Source organism: Plectropomus leopardus, chromosome 9, assembly GCF_026936395.1.
Source record: "Plectropomus leopardus strain MGB_pleo_1.0 chromosome 9, ASM2693639v1, whole genome shotgun sequence".
Lineage (NCBI taxonomy): Eukaryota > Metazoa > Chordata > Actinopteri > Perciformes > Serranidae > Plectropomus > Plectropomus leopardus.
This window is the reverse complement of record NC_142184.1, coordinates 8,352,996-8,369,865: the sequence shown is the minus strand read 5'-3', so window position 1 is coordinate 8,369,865 and position 16,870 is coordinate 8,352,996. Positions and strand designations below refer to the sequence as shown.

At 38.0% G+C, this 16,870-nt stretch overlaps 2 protein-coding genes across 3 annotated transcripts in view; both read right to left on the bottom strand.

Annotated features, from left to right (window-relative positions):
- klhl12 (kelch-like family member 12) overlaps positions 1–16,870 on the bottom strand; it is a 46,947-nt gene that overhangs the window by 27,362 nt on the left and 2,715 nt on the right. For both annotated transcript variants that reach the window (XM_042492256.2, XM_088081867.1), the window contains exons 2-3: positions 8,809–8,884; positions 5,088–5,427 (exon numbers count right to left, since the gene is read on the bottom strand). In XM_042492256.2, the coding sequence (XP_042348190.2) occupies positions 5,088–5,173 (86 nt within the window). In that variant the 5' untranslated portion in view covers positions 5,174–5,427; positions 8,809–8,884. The remainder of the gene's footprint in view (positions 1–5,087; positions 5,428–8,808; positions 8,885–16,870) is intronic.
- cebpb (CCAAT enhancer binding protein beta) lies at positions 13,148–14,724 on the bottom strand. The gene has a single exon (XM_042492261.2). The coding sequence runs from the start codon at positions 14,505–14,507 to the stop codon at positions 13,629–13,631; it is 879 nt and encodes a 292-aa protein (XP_042348195.1). The 5' UTR covers positions 14,508–14,724; the 3' UTR covers positions 13,148–13,628.

Here is a 16,870-nt window from a genome sequence, read left to right as displayed (position 1 = left end):
ATTTTGTGGAAGGTTTTTTTCAGTCGAAGGTGATACAGCACAAATGTGATGGATTATAGTTTGATTTGCAGTGGACGCCCCATTGATTTCAATGCAAAATAGAGGAACCAGTAATGAGTCCTAAAACCCGGAAATGAGTTAGCATTTTAGCACCTCCGGTTCCCTCATCTCAAAGTCAGAGGGTTTTTTGAATGGGTTTTTGGCTGAGGAGACTTTCAAGTTTTGTTCTATGGCATAAAATGTCAGTAGATACTCCCCTTGCAAACTTTACAGCCCTCATTTGTCTTAAAAAAGTTGGTTGCTTACAAGTGTTTAAATGAGACTACAGCACATCATCACACACAGTCTTCTTGTGGTGGTGACATGAAATCATATGACCGTTTGTTTTGTTCCTAACATGAGCTTTTTACTTCTGGGGATTGCATTTAGGCCTCAAAAATCATAAAAGTATTGTGAATTTGGTTGTACAAAACGTGTAAGTATCATAACTGTTTATCACAGAGCTTTTTTTCTACAATGATCCAAATTTCAATGGAAAGCTCCCATGGGCTTTGAACCCAGGTGCAGCTAACTTTTGCGTCGGTGTACAGAAAAATGTCATCCATGGGGCATTCTGCTCGAACGTTGTCACTGACGTCATATCTGTTATCTAGTTTCCTTGGAATTAGACTGTTGCCAAGAAAAACATTACCATTCCTGCACACTTGCTTGTCAATTTGTCGGTCTACTTATTCCCCCCCAGGCATCCATTTATTGTGCAACCAGTGAAATAAGAGTCTGTTTACGGACGCTTCGGTGGCATGTGTGGATCTGATGAGTTAGCAGCTTGATCTGACAGTGTTGTTGCGACACTGGCTGATGTCATATGAGCAGACCTGCAGGTTTCAATCAATAAATCAATTTATGTGTCGCATGAAATTGTAAGAATACAATTTCAGTGAAATGCCGTCCCTCGGGTCTATGAACAAATAGTTTACTTTTTGCGACACATTGATACAATAACAGTTAATATTGCGAATTAACGGTTAATGCAATTAACGGTTTAGAACACCCGTAAAAATACACGCATCGTTTAAAGTCCAAGTACTGTTATACTCTATATCGAATGCCAATTGTGTGATCTAATTACTTAGTCGAAACTAAGTGTTGTATAGTTTAGTAAGCCACTGCTAATGGGCTTTATGGACTAACTCTGTAGTTACAAGTAGTAATAAGTTATTAATAAAAAGATTTTGGTCCATTGTCTGCAGCTTTTGTAGAAATATGTGATGAAGCAGTTTAAAAAGTAAACACAGTATAAGTATATACTTATTGATGGTTTATAACTGAGCTGTGAAACATTAGAAAATTATTTCGTAAGAATTAATAAAGCCAACACTAGCTACTTTAAAACCTTTAATAAAGGTGCAGAATATCTCCAGTGATGTAGCATAAGTCTTTTGTACTCACTTAATATTATTCAGGTACTGTACATAAGTACAATTTTGAGGTACTTGTTCTTTACTTAAATACTTCTATTTTATGCTACTTTATACTTGTGTCCTACCAGTACATTTTGAAAGCCAACATTGTACTTTTTACTCCAAATTCACTTGGTGGTTTTAGGTACATTCATATAATTGACATTTACATCATGCATAATAAAAAGAGTTAAAAAAAATTATGATGTATTTTATACTGATTAAGCTACCTAGCAGTATATAAAGTTCCTGAAATTAGCTCCACCTTGACAAGCTGCAACATTTAAGTTATAATTAATCCATATAACTACTGCTGCTACTTATAATCCAGCAGTATAATATAAATGATTCTGAAATGAACCATACTGCATAATGACAACTTTTATTTTTGATACTTTATATATATTTTAATTCTTAACTTTTGTTCTTTTATTTAATTTGGGGGACAGACAAGGGGGATGTTGTATTTTTCAAAGCCCTCTGAGGCAAATTGGGATTTGTGATAATGGGCTTTATTGATAAAATTTAGATTTAATTTAAATTATTATTGGCACAGCCCTTGAGGCTAGTGTTGTGAGTGCCTTTGGGTAGGAAATGTGCTGTATAAATAAATTTGCATTGTCTTTGTACGATTTAGAATACCGGACATTTTTAAACTGTGGTATTACTCATTTTTCTTATGCAAATGTACTTCCATTGCTTGGAGAACTGATAATTCTCAGTTTCCACAGCGTCTGAGTTTTAAAACCACCACCAGGAGACGCTGTTAGACTGTAAACTCTGCAGCCTCTGAGAAGGGAGGCTTGGCTTTTCTTACAGCCCACTCTTTCCTGTTTTCTGTGTTTAACTGCAGTTTGCACATCAATTACTTTTTAATTGCTTTCTTACTTTTATTTTGTAGTAATCGGAATCGGGAATCTTCCTCTATTGTCAAAACAAAAGCCGCCTCTGGATTTTAATGCGACAGTGGTGCTGCATGCCACACATATTGCTCTAATTTTATTCAAAGTACGATTGCTTCCAAATACACAAAGAGCATTTCTACTATAATACTTAAGATACTTTAAATTACAATGTTTATCTGATTACTCTCACCACAGGCACTGCTGATATAAAAGTATTTTTCAACACACTCAATTCCTTTTAGTACACATGAGACACACACTTTAAGGTTGATTGATGATGAGTTAATTTTAGTTTAAAAGACCACAACAACGATGGTCAGTGAATGCTAAAGTAAGGCAGAACATGTCTTGGGACACATGCATTGCTTGAGTAAACTCCACCGCTCTGATGTAGTGCAGATGATTTGGCAACACTCTTGGCTAGAACTTCCTGTTTGGGAAATAAGGCAGGCACTCGTACACTTTGTGCAGGAATGCAACTTAAACAGTGAGTAATAGCACTCCCAACCACCACGCTCTGCTGACGTCAAGCGAGCAGACAAGATGGAACACGCTGCACTCGTACGCTGTAGGAAAACTACAATCAAGGTGTAACCGGAAGACGACTTAAAGTCACAGATGTTTCTATTGAAACTACAGACCCACAGATCTGACAGTGCTGTCATGACTCATGCTGTTTTTCATGAAGAGTATTGTCATTTTGCTACTTTACTAATTATACTACGAATTGTCATTGTGAATGTAAATTGTATCTATCTATCTGAGTGTCATCTATGTCAGCCTACACAATTTAATGTTTGTGATTTGGGTGAGAAATTTGAGCTCTCAGATCAGATTGTGACAGTTCTGAGAAAAAAAGTGTCAAAAGTGCACTATGTTGTCCTAAAGTGCCTCCTTAGTCAGCCTGTCTACGCATAATGCTGACTCCACATTACCAATCGACCAAAAAGGATATCTGCCCTGCCCTGCTGACTCCTCCAGCATGTGTCCTCAGTTTAGTTATTAACCTGGAACTTCCCAATAGCTGGCCAGCTACGAAGGGTGGGTGGGATGATCATTGACTGTAAGTCTCTCCTCTAGCCTGCGGATCGTTTGGAAGCCGAACAGGCATCAGGAAATTCCTGAATGTGAGGGGAGTCAGATCTTTCCAAGTGTGACTCTGCAAATCTGAGTCACCACACACACCAGCACTGTACAATAGAAGTCTGATACAAGGAAGTGTGTGTACAGTCAGGTGTGCCATGTCTCTTCATGCCCTTATCATTTCAAAACTGACAAAAGACAGGTGGGGGAGTGAGACATAGACAGCTCTCAGTATAGACCAGTGGTGTAATGTAACTCAGCACATATCTGTACAAGTACTGTACCTAAGTAAACAGGGTTCCTACAACCTAAGAAAGTGGGGTTTAAGACTTTTTAAGACATTTTTCAAGCCACTCTGAATAAAGTTTAAGAACTATTTTACAAAAAAACTGGGTGTTTCATAACATGTGTGCCCTGACAGTGCACACATCCTAGTAGACTACATTGTGGAGAAGGAGACGAACCTCATCATATACTTTATGTAACATTAGCTGCTGAAGCAGTTCACTGTAAAAACACCTTGTGCATAATCTGGAGCTGTCTCACATAACACTCTCCTCATAGTGAATAACATTTCACCTGCAACATGTTACCACAGAATTTTGGAGAAACAAATACCCCTTTCCCATCAAAATTAGCGAGGGCACTCAGGGTTTTCCAGACACTGGTAAACCCGCTTAATATGGGCAATTGGCTACATTCCCACTGCCAGTGAACACAGCACTGCAGCACACAAGTCTGCCTTTCTGTCAGCTGGCGTGTGTGTGTGGGTTGTTTTGTTGGTATGTCCACAGGACATCATGGACAGGCTGGGGAACAGGTAAACAGTGGACAGCAGTAGGAACTGAGGTCTTTAAAAACTTTTCAGTGGTTTCTTCTCTTTATATATGTCTTACTTATTTAGTCTTTCTTTCAAATTTGGTGGAGACTAACTTGGAATAATGTTTGAGTGCAGCTTGGGAGGAGACAGACAGTAATTAGTGACGATGCGTCATTGCATCTTGCTGGTTAAGGAGCTGAAATTACCACATTCACCCGGGTGTTGTGTTCTCATCAATGCTGATTGGAGCCGGAGGGAATAAATACCCGTGTCTACTGCAGAGTCATTTGACCCAGGTGTGTGCATTCTCATTGCATTAAAAAGCCAGAAACTTGGGACCTGACTTAAGACTTGCATAACTTGACTTGAGACTTGACTTGAGACATGCCTGTCTAAACTTGGGACCTGACTTGGGACTTGCCTAACTTGACTTGAGACTCCACTTGGACCTTGCCTGACCCACCCTTGAGACTTGCCTGTTCTGACTTGGAACTTAAGTGCGAAGACTTGAGACTTGTGACTTTCACTTTGATGTCAGTACATTTTGGTGATTATATCTCTGTATCTCAGTATGATTTCTAAAGCAGTCTTACTTGCAATGGAGTATTTTTGTGGTATTGGTACTTATGTAAAGTATCAGAGTACCTCTTGTGATCAGCTCACCCTTCATTTGTGTTGTATCATGTAGTATAAAACGGTTATTCCAAAACAGGCAGTGTGATTGTTTTTGTGGAAAAAAACTCTGTGTTGTTGTTCTCATAAACTGCATCCTCTCTGTCAGAGGCTGATGTCTTTTGTTACGTCTGTTGAGACACTCACCCGTGAGCAGTTCCTCTTCCTGTTCCTGTCCCCCTGGCTGCTGCTGCTGAGGACCAACCGTCAAGACGCAGGCATCGATGTGACATATAGTACCTCAGCAGTCATAGGCTGAGTTCATGCATGTAGGTCATAGCGTAAATACTTAGAGGTTGGAGCTGGTGCTTCCCCCTTGGGCGCGCTTCAAAGCTCCGCATCCTTCCTCTTGTCGAACGCAGCATGGAGTGATGACGTTGACAACATATGGTCCACATGTAAAAAAAAGTTGGCTGACCTGCCTGCCTCACCGCAGATGTCACCACCGTGTTCTTTTTGGTTAATGTTTATGTTTTCTTCATAGCAACTGTGGAAAAAAAGACGACAATGTGTTTCATCTGAGTGTGATTTTGATGCACTGCAGAATCTGCCATAAGCACACGCATGCATGTCAGTGACCGCGTGCATGTGAAAACAACTTTTGGGAATGAGGTGAAAGGTAAGGCACAGTGAACGTGAGGATGGTCACATAGTTGAGCTCGTGTAGGTGGAATGTTTTCATGGCTGCCACCACTGTCAACACGCCCTACTTCCTGTTGAGTAATGTGAAAATGTCAAAGCCCAAACGTCTACTACTGTTATATCAAGGTGTCTGTGATTTCATGAACAAAAAAAAAAACAGAGAATTTACCGTACATTTTGTTGTTTTTCTTTGCAGCAGCTTGTCAACAGAGTTGAGTTTCATTTTTAAATATTCAATCTGTCATGCATGCTGTCACAAGATCAGAAAAGAGGGAACAATCCTACTGCTGTTTTTTCTTGAAAATTACTGATCTAAATTCACATCTAACCTCTCTTAATGCATATCATATCCTTGCCCCTGCTTTGTGGTGCTTTCTTTGATTAAAGTGGAATTTAAGACCTCAAAATAAACTTTTTACTTGCATAATTATCAGTGACGTTTCACACAAACCTGTGAAAAATCAGCCAGTAGCTGCTATAACAGCTGGATTTTAAACCTCCTGCAGAGCTGGTTTGATTAAACTGTGTTCTTCCTTCAGTCCCGGATTTAACTATTAAAAAACTGGAGGGACCTCACTTTTCTTGTGCTGCTTTTAAACGTCTCCAACAAGGATTTAACCCTTTGAAGTCTGAGCAAATTGGTGCAATTTCTTTAAAATACATGGAAAAAAGGCACTGAGCAACTTGGCAAGAAATGTCCCACAAATTGCAAGAAATTACATTTAGAAAATTAATGTGAAAAGCTAGGAAAATTGTCTAGGGAAAGCTATATGTATATCTATTGTAATAACAAAATTTAAAATTATATTACAAAATTATTATAATTTTTAAGCACTTTTTCCAGCTCATTTATCTAATCTTTTTTAAAAAATATATTTTAAAGCTTTTTTCATCTAATTTTATTTCCTAACTTCTTTCTTTCTTTCCTTATTTTTTTTTTTTTTTTTATTTTTTTAAAAAAAAGCAACAACAAAAACAGCAAAAAAAATTATGTTGCAATTTTTACTACTTTCTTGCTAATTTTGGGTCCTGTCTTCTTTCGCTGCCTTCTCCCCATATTTTTTGAAAGAAATAAAGCCAGTTTGCTCAGGTTTCAAAAGATTAATTTACACGTACAATTCACAACTTACAGCAAGTGCCCTTTTTATGCCTATGTTTTGCGCAATAATTTGTGGCATCTCTTGAATGTGTTAGAAGCCAAATTTTCACTTCCATAATATTCGCAGTTTCCAAAGCCCAGTTGTCAAAATAAAACAGGATGTCAGTTGCACTGAGCAGCATGTCAAAGTGTCTAGTAATCTAGGAAAGTTTTAGAGGAGCGCTTTGAGGAATAGTGCAATGGGCTGAACTTTCAACACAGATAGAAACCGCTGCACCTCCTAATACTAGTTGGGTGTTTTCCTTTTTATCAGGTCCTTACATTACTGAAGCCTTTCTGTGTGTGCGACAGAGCCAGAATGACAATTGAGTTAATCAGTGTTATATCGTATCTGTTGAGAAGTAATTTGTCGACTGTGAATGTTTTTTTCATGTAACAAGACCCTAAATGACCACCAGTTCTTCTGAATATTGATTACTGGAAAATGTTCGCACTTTGTTATTTAATATGTAACAAAGTATGTATATATGAAATACTGTCTGAAATGCCACCTTTTGTTCAGCGGTAGAGAGTAGATAGGTTAATGCACTGCTGAACTTTCAGAACAAATTTCAAGTACTTGCACTGTGTTTATGTGAGTATTTTTTATTATTATTTAACCTTTTATGCCACTTTATACTTCTACTCCACTACATGTCAGAGAAAATGTGATACTTTTATAGTAGTGTCACAGTTGGAAATGAACTTTTTCGTCCATCTGCCACTGTGACTGGTGGCTTCAAAATCTACCAGCCACTCAATAGATTACCATTGTTTTTTGTTTTTTTTGGGTTTTTTTTGGCTGGTGCATGAAGCAGATCTAGCACATCAATTCTGAATATTTGAAACGATTTTAAATATAAACGATTTCTATTAATTCTGGCAATATCAGTAACTGGTACCAGTCTTTCTTTCTCACGCTTAATTACTGTTAATGTCTGCTACAGTCATTCTGCTGTCCTCTGTTACTAACCAAGAAAATGAAAGTTGTTGTTAAAATAATAACAATATTTCATAACATTAACTTATTGAAATATACATATTTTTTTAAATGCATGCGCTTACCGTCCATTAAAAAAGACCATACAAAATAGTATCAAATATCATTTCATGGTATTGCATCAAAATTAGAAATTTTAGTACTGTGAGAGGTATTACATTACAGTTATTTGACAGCTATAGTTACTTCTTGTACTTGATACTTAAAAAATAAAGACTTTAAATAAAGATCATACGGTCAGCTTGTAATAATCAGATTCATTCTTATAGATGAAATTACCTAACAGTCTATGAAGTTAAACTTTTGCTCAACTGCAACCAAATACAACATCAAAATCATATCCTCCTATTAATGCATCTGTAATATCGCTTTCAAAGTTGGCATTTTTTCCTACGTTTTGGTGGTTATATTTATGTGCTTTTCCTTGAGTTAACTTTTAAATGCAGGATTTTCAATCACAATTTAAATTGCAGTATCGTTGCTTTAAAGAAAATGTTGTGAATAAATGACTTACTACCACTGGAAAATAATCATTATTTGGTCATACACTACAAATAAAAAATTTTGTAAGAGCAGGTGTCACTTTTAAAATGGTGCTAAACCATCACAATGTATTCCCAAATAGTACTTAACATTTTTTTTTCAATTTTAACAATTTTCCCATGAGATTCCATGTTTTGTAAAAACTCAGTGGAAAGTAAAGTTATATCAGGCTAAATATACATAATAATCTAAAAGTTGATTTATTAACGATAGAATAATTCAACATTCTGTAAGCAATAAATAACATCTACTGATCACTCTGCATAAAGCATCGATTAACCCTTAATTCACTGTGAGCGAATGGATATTAACGCTTCTCACGTAGAAATGTGTCTCTAATAATTAAGCCATTGCTTGTTTTGCAAGTATGGTCAAATGTTACACAAGATCTGGGCAGTGATACTTGATCCTGTGTAGTGACCGCAAGTCACTTCTGCACGTCAGTTTAGTGTTTTCACAGTCATCTACAGCAGAAATAGCAGAAGTGAACTAAGATGTTGAAATCTTGGTGCACTTCAAGACAGATCATGTTCTGGTCCGTTTACCGTATCTCAGGCGGTCTGGCTTCCCGTTACACCCCATGGTACGGATATCCGGTGTCCCTTTCGCATAGAGGAGGAACTGCAATTAAACACGCAAAATCACAGTGTCAAAATGACCAATACTTGAAATCACATTTATAAATAGCTGTTTTAATTGTGGTTAGCAAGATGTCACAGGTTTGGCTAGTTTTGCTGGAGTATTTCAAAGTTTCAGAGGGCCCAGACATCTTGACCACATTTTGTCTTTGGCCTAGACTTAAGATCACAATCTGGTTTACATTGGTCAATCATTTGTGTTAGAAGTCTGCACATTTCTTACAAAAAAAGGTGTATATATAATAATGATGGCTGATTTAGGATGATGTGGCACTACAACTATGAAGATATAAACAATAACTAACAATAACTCAGATTATAAAACAGATTATCTACAGCTTCAATACTTTTACACAAACCAAATCAGCATCTGAGTGCCCTTAATTACTTAAAAATCAACTGTGACTCAATGTAAGTTCTCTATACTGGAGGTCATGTAATCACTCATTTAAGCTCTGGTCATAGGTCACTCTGTGAGATGAAACATGACTATGAAATTTACAGTCCGAGGGCATGAATCCCAAAATGGTAAAAACCACACAACTGCAAACTGCTTTCAAAAGCTCGATAATTAAACATTCTAGAGGAGTAATTAAGAGTATAAATGTGCTAAAAACAACCAACTATATTATATCTGCATTTGTCAAAAGGTAATTTGAGACATTCAATGAAGAAATGCACAAAAATAAATAAATAAATAGAAAACAAAACAGGACCCAGGATAGAACCTTGGGGGACTCCATGGCTTAATGGTGTTAAGGTGGATGTAGGATAACAAGCACCAAGAAAAGATCTGTCTATCTGGGAGGATAAGTTGACACTAATTGAGTCTGTCAGAAATAGATTAGCAATAAAAGGATAACTGCTATTCTTCTATATGTCCCTGTAGACAAATCCCACACTTAAAAAAAACATCTTAGGTATGCAGGTTAAGGGGTTGTGTTTTTTCTATAAAGTGTTATTTACATTGCCGCTTGAGAAACACACTCTCCATCTGCCATGCATAGAGATGTATGGTAAAATGACAATAAACTGGATGGCTTGAATGAACTGATCTATTTACCAGTAATGTATGTGTAACCAAAGCCTGATATATGTTAATTCTCTGTGTCATATAGCCCCACTGCTGTCCAAAAACTATTAAAAACACATCAATGAGCCTCACTGCGCCTTCATTAGGATGAACATGGGCACTTTATTTTAAGTCAATTCCACATATGTCCTGTTGCCAAAAATACTCACTCGAGCCCCAAATATGGCTGAGGATAGTCCCTAGCAAATGCACTTTTTATTCTTGTTTGCAGGAAGTTTGCTAAAAACCACAGTGGCCAGCTGTGGGCTGCAACTAAGAATTATTTTTACTATACACTAATCTGCTGCTTATTTTTCAATCAATCATTTTGTGTATAAAATGCCAGAAAATAATAAATAATGCCAATTGTAATTTCCCACATACTAAGTGATAGCACTCAGTTTAATATCATGTGATAAAGAAATGTATCAAGTCATATCCGAGAAGCTTAAAAAGGAAAATATTTGACATTAGTTTGCTTAAAAATGAAAAAAAAATGTTTATTGATTATGAAAACAGTTGACAATTTCCTAATTGGTAGAAATTATGTTAGTTTACTTCATACCTGTTTCCAAATTACATTATCTGTGGAGCTGCAACAAAAGTCTAATTTATCTGTTTTGCTCCACATTCACATTATATTTTAACTTTGACACACTTCTGTGGGTATTTATGATGTAAACAGCACCAAATGTGTTGTGTATAAGATAAGATAACATAGGGTTTCACTTCATTGTCAGAAAAAAAATAAAGTAATTTGTCTTGCATCCCAGGACATTAACTGTTTCACATAAATACAAAAAACTATGAGAATACAAAGCAACCAGACAACGAAACTAATCTACTAACACGACAAATAACATCAGACATTATGGAAAGTGGATGTAATGCAACAGATTATTCTATATATCCACTGTCAAACTGAACAAGCGAGAAAGCTGGACCCTGTCAAAAAAAAAAAAAAGCTTAAAGCCAAATTAATTAATTTCGGACCTTAAAAAAAAGAAGGGCAAGTTTCAATTTTTCTGCTTTTGTGATTAATTTGGGAAACACAGTCAGGTACAACATTGCAAAAATGTGGCTTAGTACCAAAAACTTGCTAACAAGCACCAAAAGAACAAACTAACGTGACTAATAGGTTCAAAAAATTCTTTCATTTCTTAACAACTGGTACAGAGTGGACATTACAATGACAGGTGTGTGTGTGTGTGTGTGTGTGTGTGTGTGTGTGTGTATGTGTGTGTGTGTGTGTGTGTGTGTGTGTGTTTGTATTGCTTTATCAGAGGAGTTTTTTAGGAGGCCAGTTGGCCTATGGAGGGGCTATGATGCAACGGCTTTACGGACAGACACTGCCCATTGACGGTAAAAAGAGGAAAATGGGCCGAGCTAAACTTTCAAAAAAGAGGTCATCCTGTGTGGGAATTTCCCTCTCTCCTGTCAGCATGTGAGCCAGGAGCAGGGAAAGACTGCGTGGGGCTCCAGTAGGAAACGAGGGGTCATCGAAGAAAGAATGCCTAGAATGTTTGAATGAATCTGTGCCAGCACTGACAGCTACGACGAGAGCAGCAAGAGGAGAAAATGTGTGGAGAAAGTCACAACAGTGAAGTGTATGGATGTAAATCATTAACACATTATATGAAACATTACTCTGTTTCGCGGTTTTGGTGATTATGTTGTAAAAAAACCACAACTTTTCATAAAATCTGTAAGATGATAATGTTGCTAGTGCTTTTTTGTACCAAGTGAGACTTAAAGCCAAGCCACAACTACTTAAAGCTATTGTCATGTTCATGGAGGATAACAATTGTCTTATTGAAATGTGGGTGTAGCATTCTTCAAGTGGTGATGTGTTGGAAAGGGAGGATATTGCACAACAGTTAAAAGCTAAACTGTTCCATCATTGAGTGTGTTGAAACATTTAGTGTTCAAAATGTCATCTCCCACTGCACAAAACAAGTTTTTATGCTTTATTTAGAGAATATAACTTTTCAGGAACAATAAAATAGACTTTACCCCCACTGAAAAACAAGCAGAGCGGGGTTTTCTTCTTCTCTGTTGTTTAAAAAATTCTGTTGTTAGAAAAACACTCTCCACCCTGAATTGTCACGGATCACCTACAAATCCCACCATGCCTCTTTCTTTATCCTCTCTGTCTGGGGTTTGCTTGCTCGAGACAGATACGATTCATACTGTGCACACAGTGAAAAGCAGTCAGAGGGCTTGGTAAATTCCACTGCAAACAAATAGTCCACTTATCTATCATGTCTGGTGTAACCTACTTTGTCACTCCCATTTTTTAACTTCTTCATTTTCTGCTGAATGTTGTCCACTTGTGGGTTAAAGGAGGTTTGCTCAGGATTGTTGGTTGTACTGACACACAGCCAGGCCTTTTGGCTGTTGAAGCGTGACCTGAGGTGGTGTGAGGAGGTTAGTTGCTTATTAATTTCTATGCAACCTTGAACCCCTCACTGGGCCAGTGGACTCAGCAGACTATTGACAGAGCCGTGTGCTAAAGATAAAGCTAGCATTTCTGTGCTGCGTGCAGTGTGACCAAGTCTTTTTTTTTCTGCTGCTCTCAGCAGTATCATTTCAGTATAAATTGGTTGGAAGTATTTCAGGATCTGTGGACTTTTGTGTCAATCAATGATTAAACAGACATGCAAAGAGTTACACAATAATGATGTGGAGAGTCTGTTATTAAGAGGATTCGCCTCTCTTTTCTGCTGTATTTGGTGGCAATAAAAATCACAATTTCACATACTAGGCCTCATTTTATATTTAGTAACAGGAGGTTTCTTTCGCTGTGTAACTACACTGAACGCCATTTTCTGCTTTGTGGAAACAATAAATAATAATGAATGAATGCTGATCTGATGCATTATTTAAATGTCTGTAGCCTTGCTGGCGATGACTACAAATGTAAAATGTGCTCTATATGACCCCAAAGAAACATCAAATTCCTGTGTCATGTTGATGTCCCTTCCAATTTTGTCATATTAGCTTGAACTAAAATATTGCAAATTTTCCTCGCTGTCGAGCCAATTTTTTTTATCCGCAATATGTTGTAATAGAAACACATCGTCTCACTATGAGTGTGAATATTTAAGGCGTGTATTAACACCCCTGTCTGCACCTGCTTGAAAAGGACAGAAAAGGAAGAAATTAGAAACAAAATTCTTTAGACAAAGTATAAATCTGTTTAATTCAATAAAATATCAAGTACAATTAAAGCATTTCCCCTTTTAATATTAAATAATTAGACTTATTTCATTCATTGCCAATACTATTACAAAGAGTTGCATCATTTCACTGCAGCACAACTCTTCCCTTGACAACCATTGCTCCAGATACACAAAATGTAGAAATTCACTCGCATGTATGTAAAATCTGCACCGAAATACTGCATACACACACAAAAAATTACATCTGAGAATAAAGCTACGGTGACATGTGAAGAATGATTGCGCAATCCATGCACCCACTCCTTCAGTCCCATTCAAAGTGTCCCTGTAAACTGGTGGTCGCTGTCTTCACATGTGAAAGCGTACCGTTTTTTTTCCAACACCTGTTCAGTGGATCACCTCCGGCTCTAAAGTCCATCGATGATTAGAGAAGCAGCTCCGGAGGTCCGTGTGGACTCTCTGGAGGAGGTTTTCTAACATTGTCCGGTGGCAGAGAGCAGGTTGCGCAGGGTGGCCAGCTCTCTGGACAGCTGCTCCACGCGCTTTTGTAAACGATCGTTTTCTGCGGCCAGTTCCAGCACTTTATGTTGAGTCTCCAAGTTGCGCATTTTGGCTTTGTCCCTGCTCTTCCTCACGGCAAGGTTGTTCCTCTCCCGCCTCACCCTGTACTCTTCACTGTCCTTGTCCAAGCGTTTCTTTGCCTTGCCGCTGGACATTTTGCCACCGTGTGACGGCGACCTGCTTTTACCTGACGGGGCAGGTGTGCTGGGCGGGCTGGAGCAAGTCGAGGACGCGGTGGAGATGTTTCCAAGACTGCCGCTGGTGGACTGGTAATGAAGGTACCTCATGTCAAAACCAGACGACCCGTTCTCCATCTTTACGTCTTCTTGACTGTCGTCTCTCTCAGCAGCAGCAGCAGCAGCAGCGGCTCTGTAGCGGAGTTCAGGGCTGAGCACACTATCCACACGGGTCTCCTGCAGCTCAGTGTAACCCAGCGCGTAAGGCTCCCTGGGGTCCCTCAGGTTGTCGCACTGACTCGTCTCCAGCTCGTTCAGCAACGAGTAGTTCTTGTAGTTCTGTAGGGCTGAAACTCTCTTGATCTTGTCACCCGCCAGGAAATCTGGGTAAACGTCCCCCTGCTGCTGCTGCTGGTGGTGCGTCTGCGCCGCCAGCTGCGGGCAGTGCAAAGCTGAATCCAGGTACGCGCTGAAGTCTATCGCTCTCTCCCGCTCTTCAATGCCCAGCTCCGTCATCGAGTCGCCGAGCCTCCAGTATGAGCTGATGGGGCTGATAATGCTGTCTCTACTGTGGATAGCAAAGCCGCCCTCGTCGTAGAAGCCGGCCACTTCCATGGATCTTAACACCCGCCGGATTGCAGGAGCATGGAGCGCTGATCTGAGACGCCCAGAGTGGTTTTTGGGTTCAGTTGCTTCAGTTGTGAAATGGCTCAAGTGTCGGGATGTAATGAGTTTAAATCCGCCGTGTCACTGTCTGTGACAACACTCGGTGAAACTACTTTGAAGAGGTTGCGCTCTTGGATTGGGAGGAATTGACAGGTCTTCCTGTCTCGGGGGGGTTTTATTAGACGCGAGGGGCGGGGCTTCAGCTGGGCAGGTGTGTGACGCGCAGCGATGAGCCAACCGGACAACCTGTGCTGCTCTCACACTGTAAAATCTGACAAGTTGTTCTTACTTAACTCTGAAACCTGGACAATTTGGATTGGTTTCTTTCAAAAACAGGGGTAAAAAAGCAACGAGAGACTTCAGGAGAAATGAATGAGACCCCAACAGTAGGAAAAACAACAAGAAAATAACCTAAAAATGAGAAAAAATAAAACCCCAAAAGAATTTTAAAAAAGAACAAGGACATGACCAAATTAAGTGCTTAAAAATAATTTGATTATATAAGAAAATTATAGTTATAGTCTTTTGGTCATTTCCATGAGATGTGCAAGTTCTGTTTTGTTACAATGTTAAAAAAAAAATACAAATATAACTATCTAGTTTGCAACCAGCAGAATACACATACAGTATATAGCAAAGAAAACTTGGTGTACTGAAGTTGCTAAAACTTAGAAAGACTGATTTAAATAAACGTGTCATATACAGGTTGAAACAGCTTCACAAAAGTATGTAAGTATAAAGTAAACTTAACAATAAGATAAACAATAAACATACATTATGACTAATGTTATATTTAATTTCATTTTCAGAGGCTATGGCTTACCTGGATTTTTAAAATTAAAGTCAACTTGTCAGATTTTACAGTGCATGGGAGCTTTCTGCATTCAACTATTTGTGTCTGGACATAATTAAAACTTTTTTGTGTGTGATGTTCAGTTGTGGCATAGAAATTTGGTTGCAGCATAATAAAGAGAGGAAATGCAACTTTGGTGGTTTTCATATGAAACTGTTACAACAAAAACAAAAAGTGAAAATCCAAACACAGTCCCTAAAACCCAGACTGTGACTGTCAAACAAAATGTGGTGAATACTTTCAACTAGCATTTGTTGACAACACGTCCATTCACGCCCCCTACAGTCACATCTCATCAACTCAATAATAATGGAAAAATCCCACTCAGAGGCAACCATTTTCTCAGTTCATATGTTATCAGTGGTGGAAGAAGTATTCAGATCCTTTACTTAAGTTAAAGTACAAATACCACCTGCAAAAATAATCTGTTACAAGTAAAAGTCCTGCATTGAAAATGTTTCAGTAAAAGTTCTTAAGTATAATCAGGAAAATGTACTCGAAGTATTGAAAGTAAAAGTAACCAAGGAAGTCAAATCTAAAAAAAAAAATAAAAAAAAACAACAAAAAACCACACCCCAAAATGTCAAAAATGATCAAAAAATAATTATATTTAAAAATATATAAATAATAAAAAAATATATAAACACCCAAACACTTAAAATTGTTTTAAAAGAAGAAATCATTTTTAAAAAATACCCCAGACAGAGAGGATAAAGAAAATACTTTTTTGATGATTGTTATTATTTTGATGACAGCGACAGCAGATGACTGCCTCTGGGTTTTTTTGGTCTTTTTTCTTGGTTCTGGCAAATAGTTCTTTCTGCTGTTGTTTAATTGTATCAGAGTGGTATCTAAGTGTGTGTGCAATCTGTAAATAAGAGTATTTATGAAGGCTATTTTCCAAAGGCACTGCATTACTATGCCCTAATGAGTACACTGTATTATGTTTCTGCTCTAACAGCACGAATGTGAACGTAGTTCATTCCACATTTGACCAACAGGAATTAAAGCAAAGGCCGACAAGCACATACTCTTTGAACTCTTCTGCCTTGGTTTGGATGATGCTCAATTTATGGACTTTATACGCAAAACCTGGAAAGCAAATACATTTTTTGTTGATGGTGCTATTCTGTCATTTTTATATGCCCTTCCCTATTAAAGATACTTTTTTTAAAAAAAAAAAAGTACAGTACTTGTGTAATTTTACTTTGTTACACCCCACCACTGCGAGTAATCAACCTCTAACAGTAAGAACGATACTTATAAACAGACGTATCCAGACAGCTGTTTCCCCACAAAACAAACACACACACACACACACACACACACACACACACACACACACACAAAGACTTAATCTAGTCTGTTGTTGTGGTCAGACTGCAAGATGATGCATCCACTTCAAGGGTCAGAGTGGGTGTTGTGAGACATTTGGTCAGCCTGGTTCAAGTCTAAAACA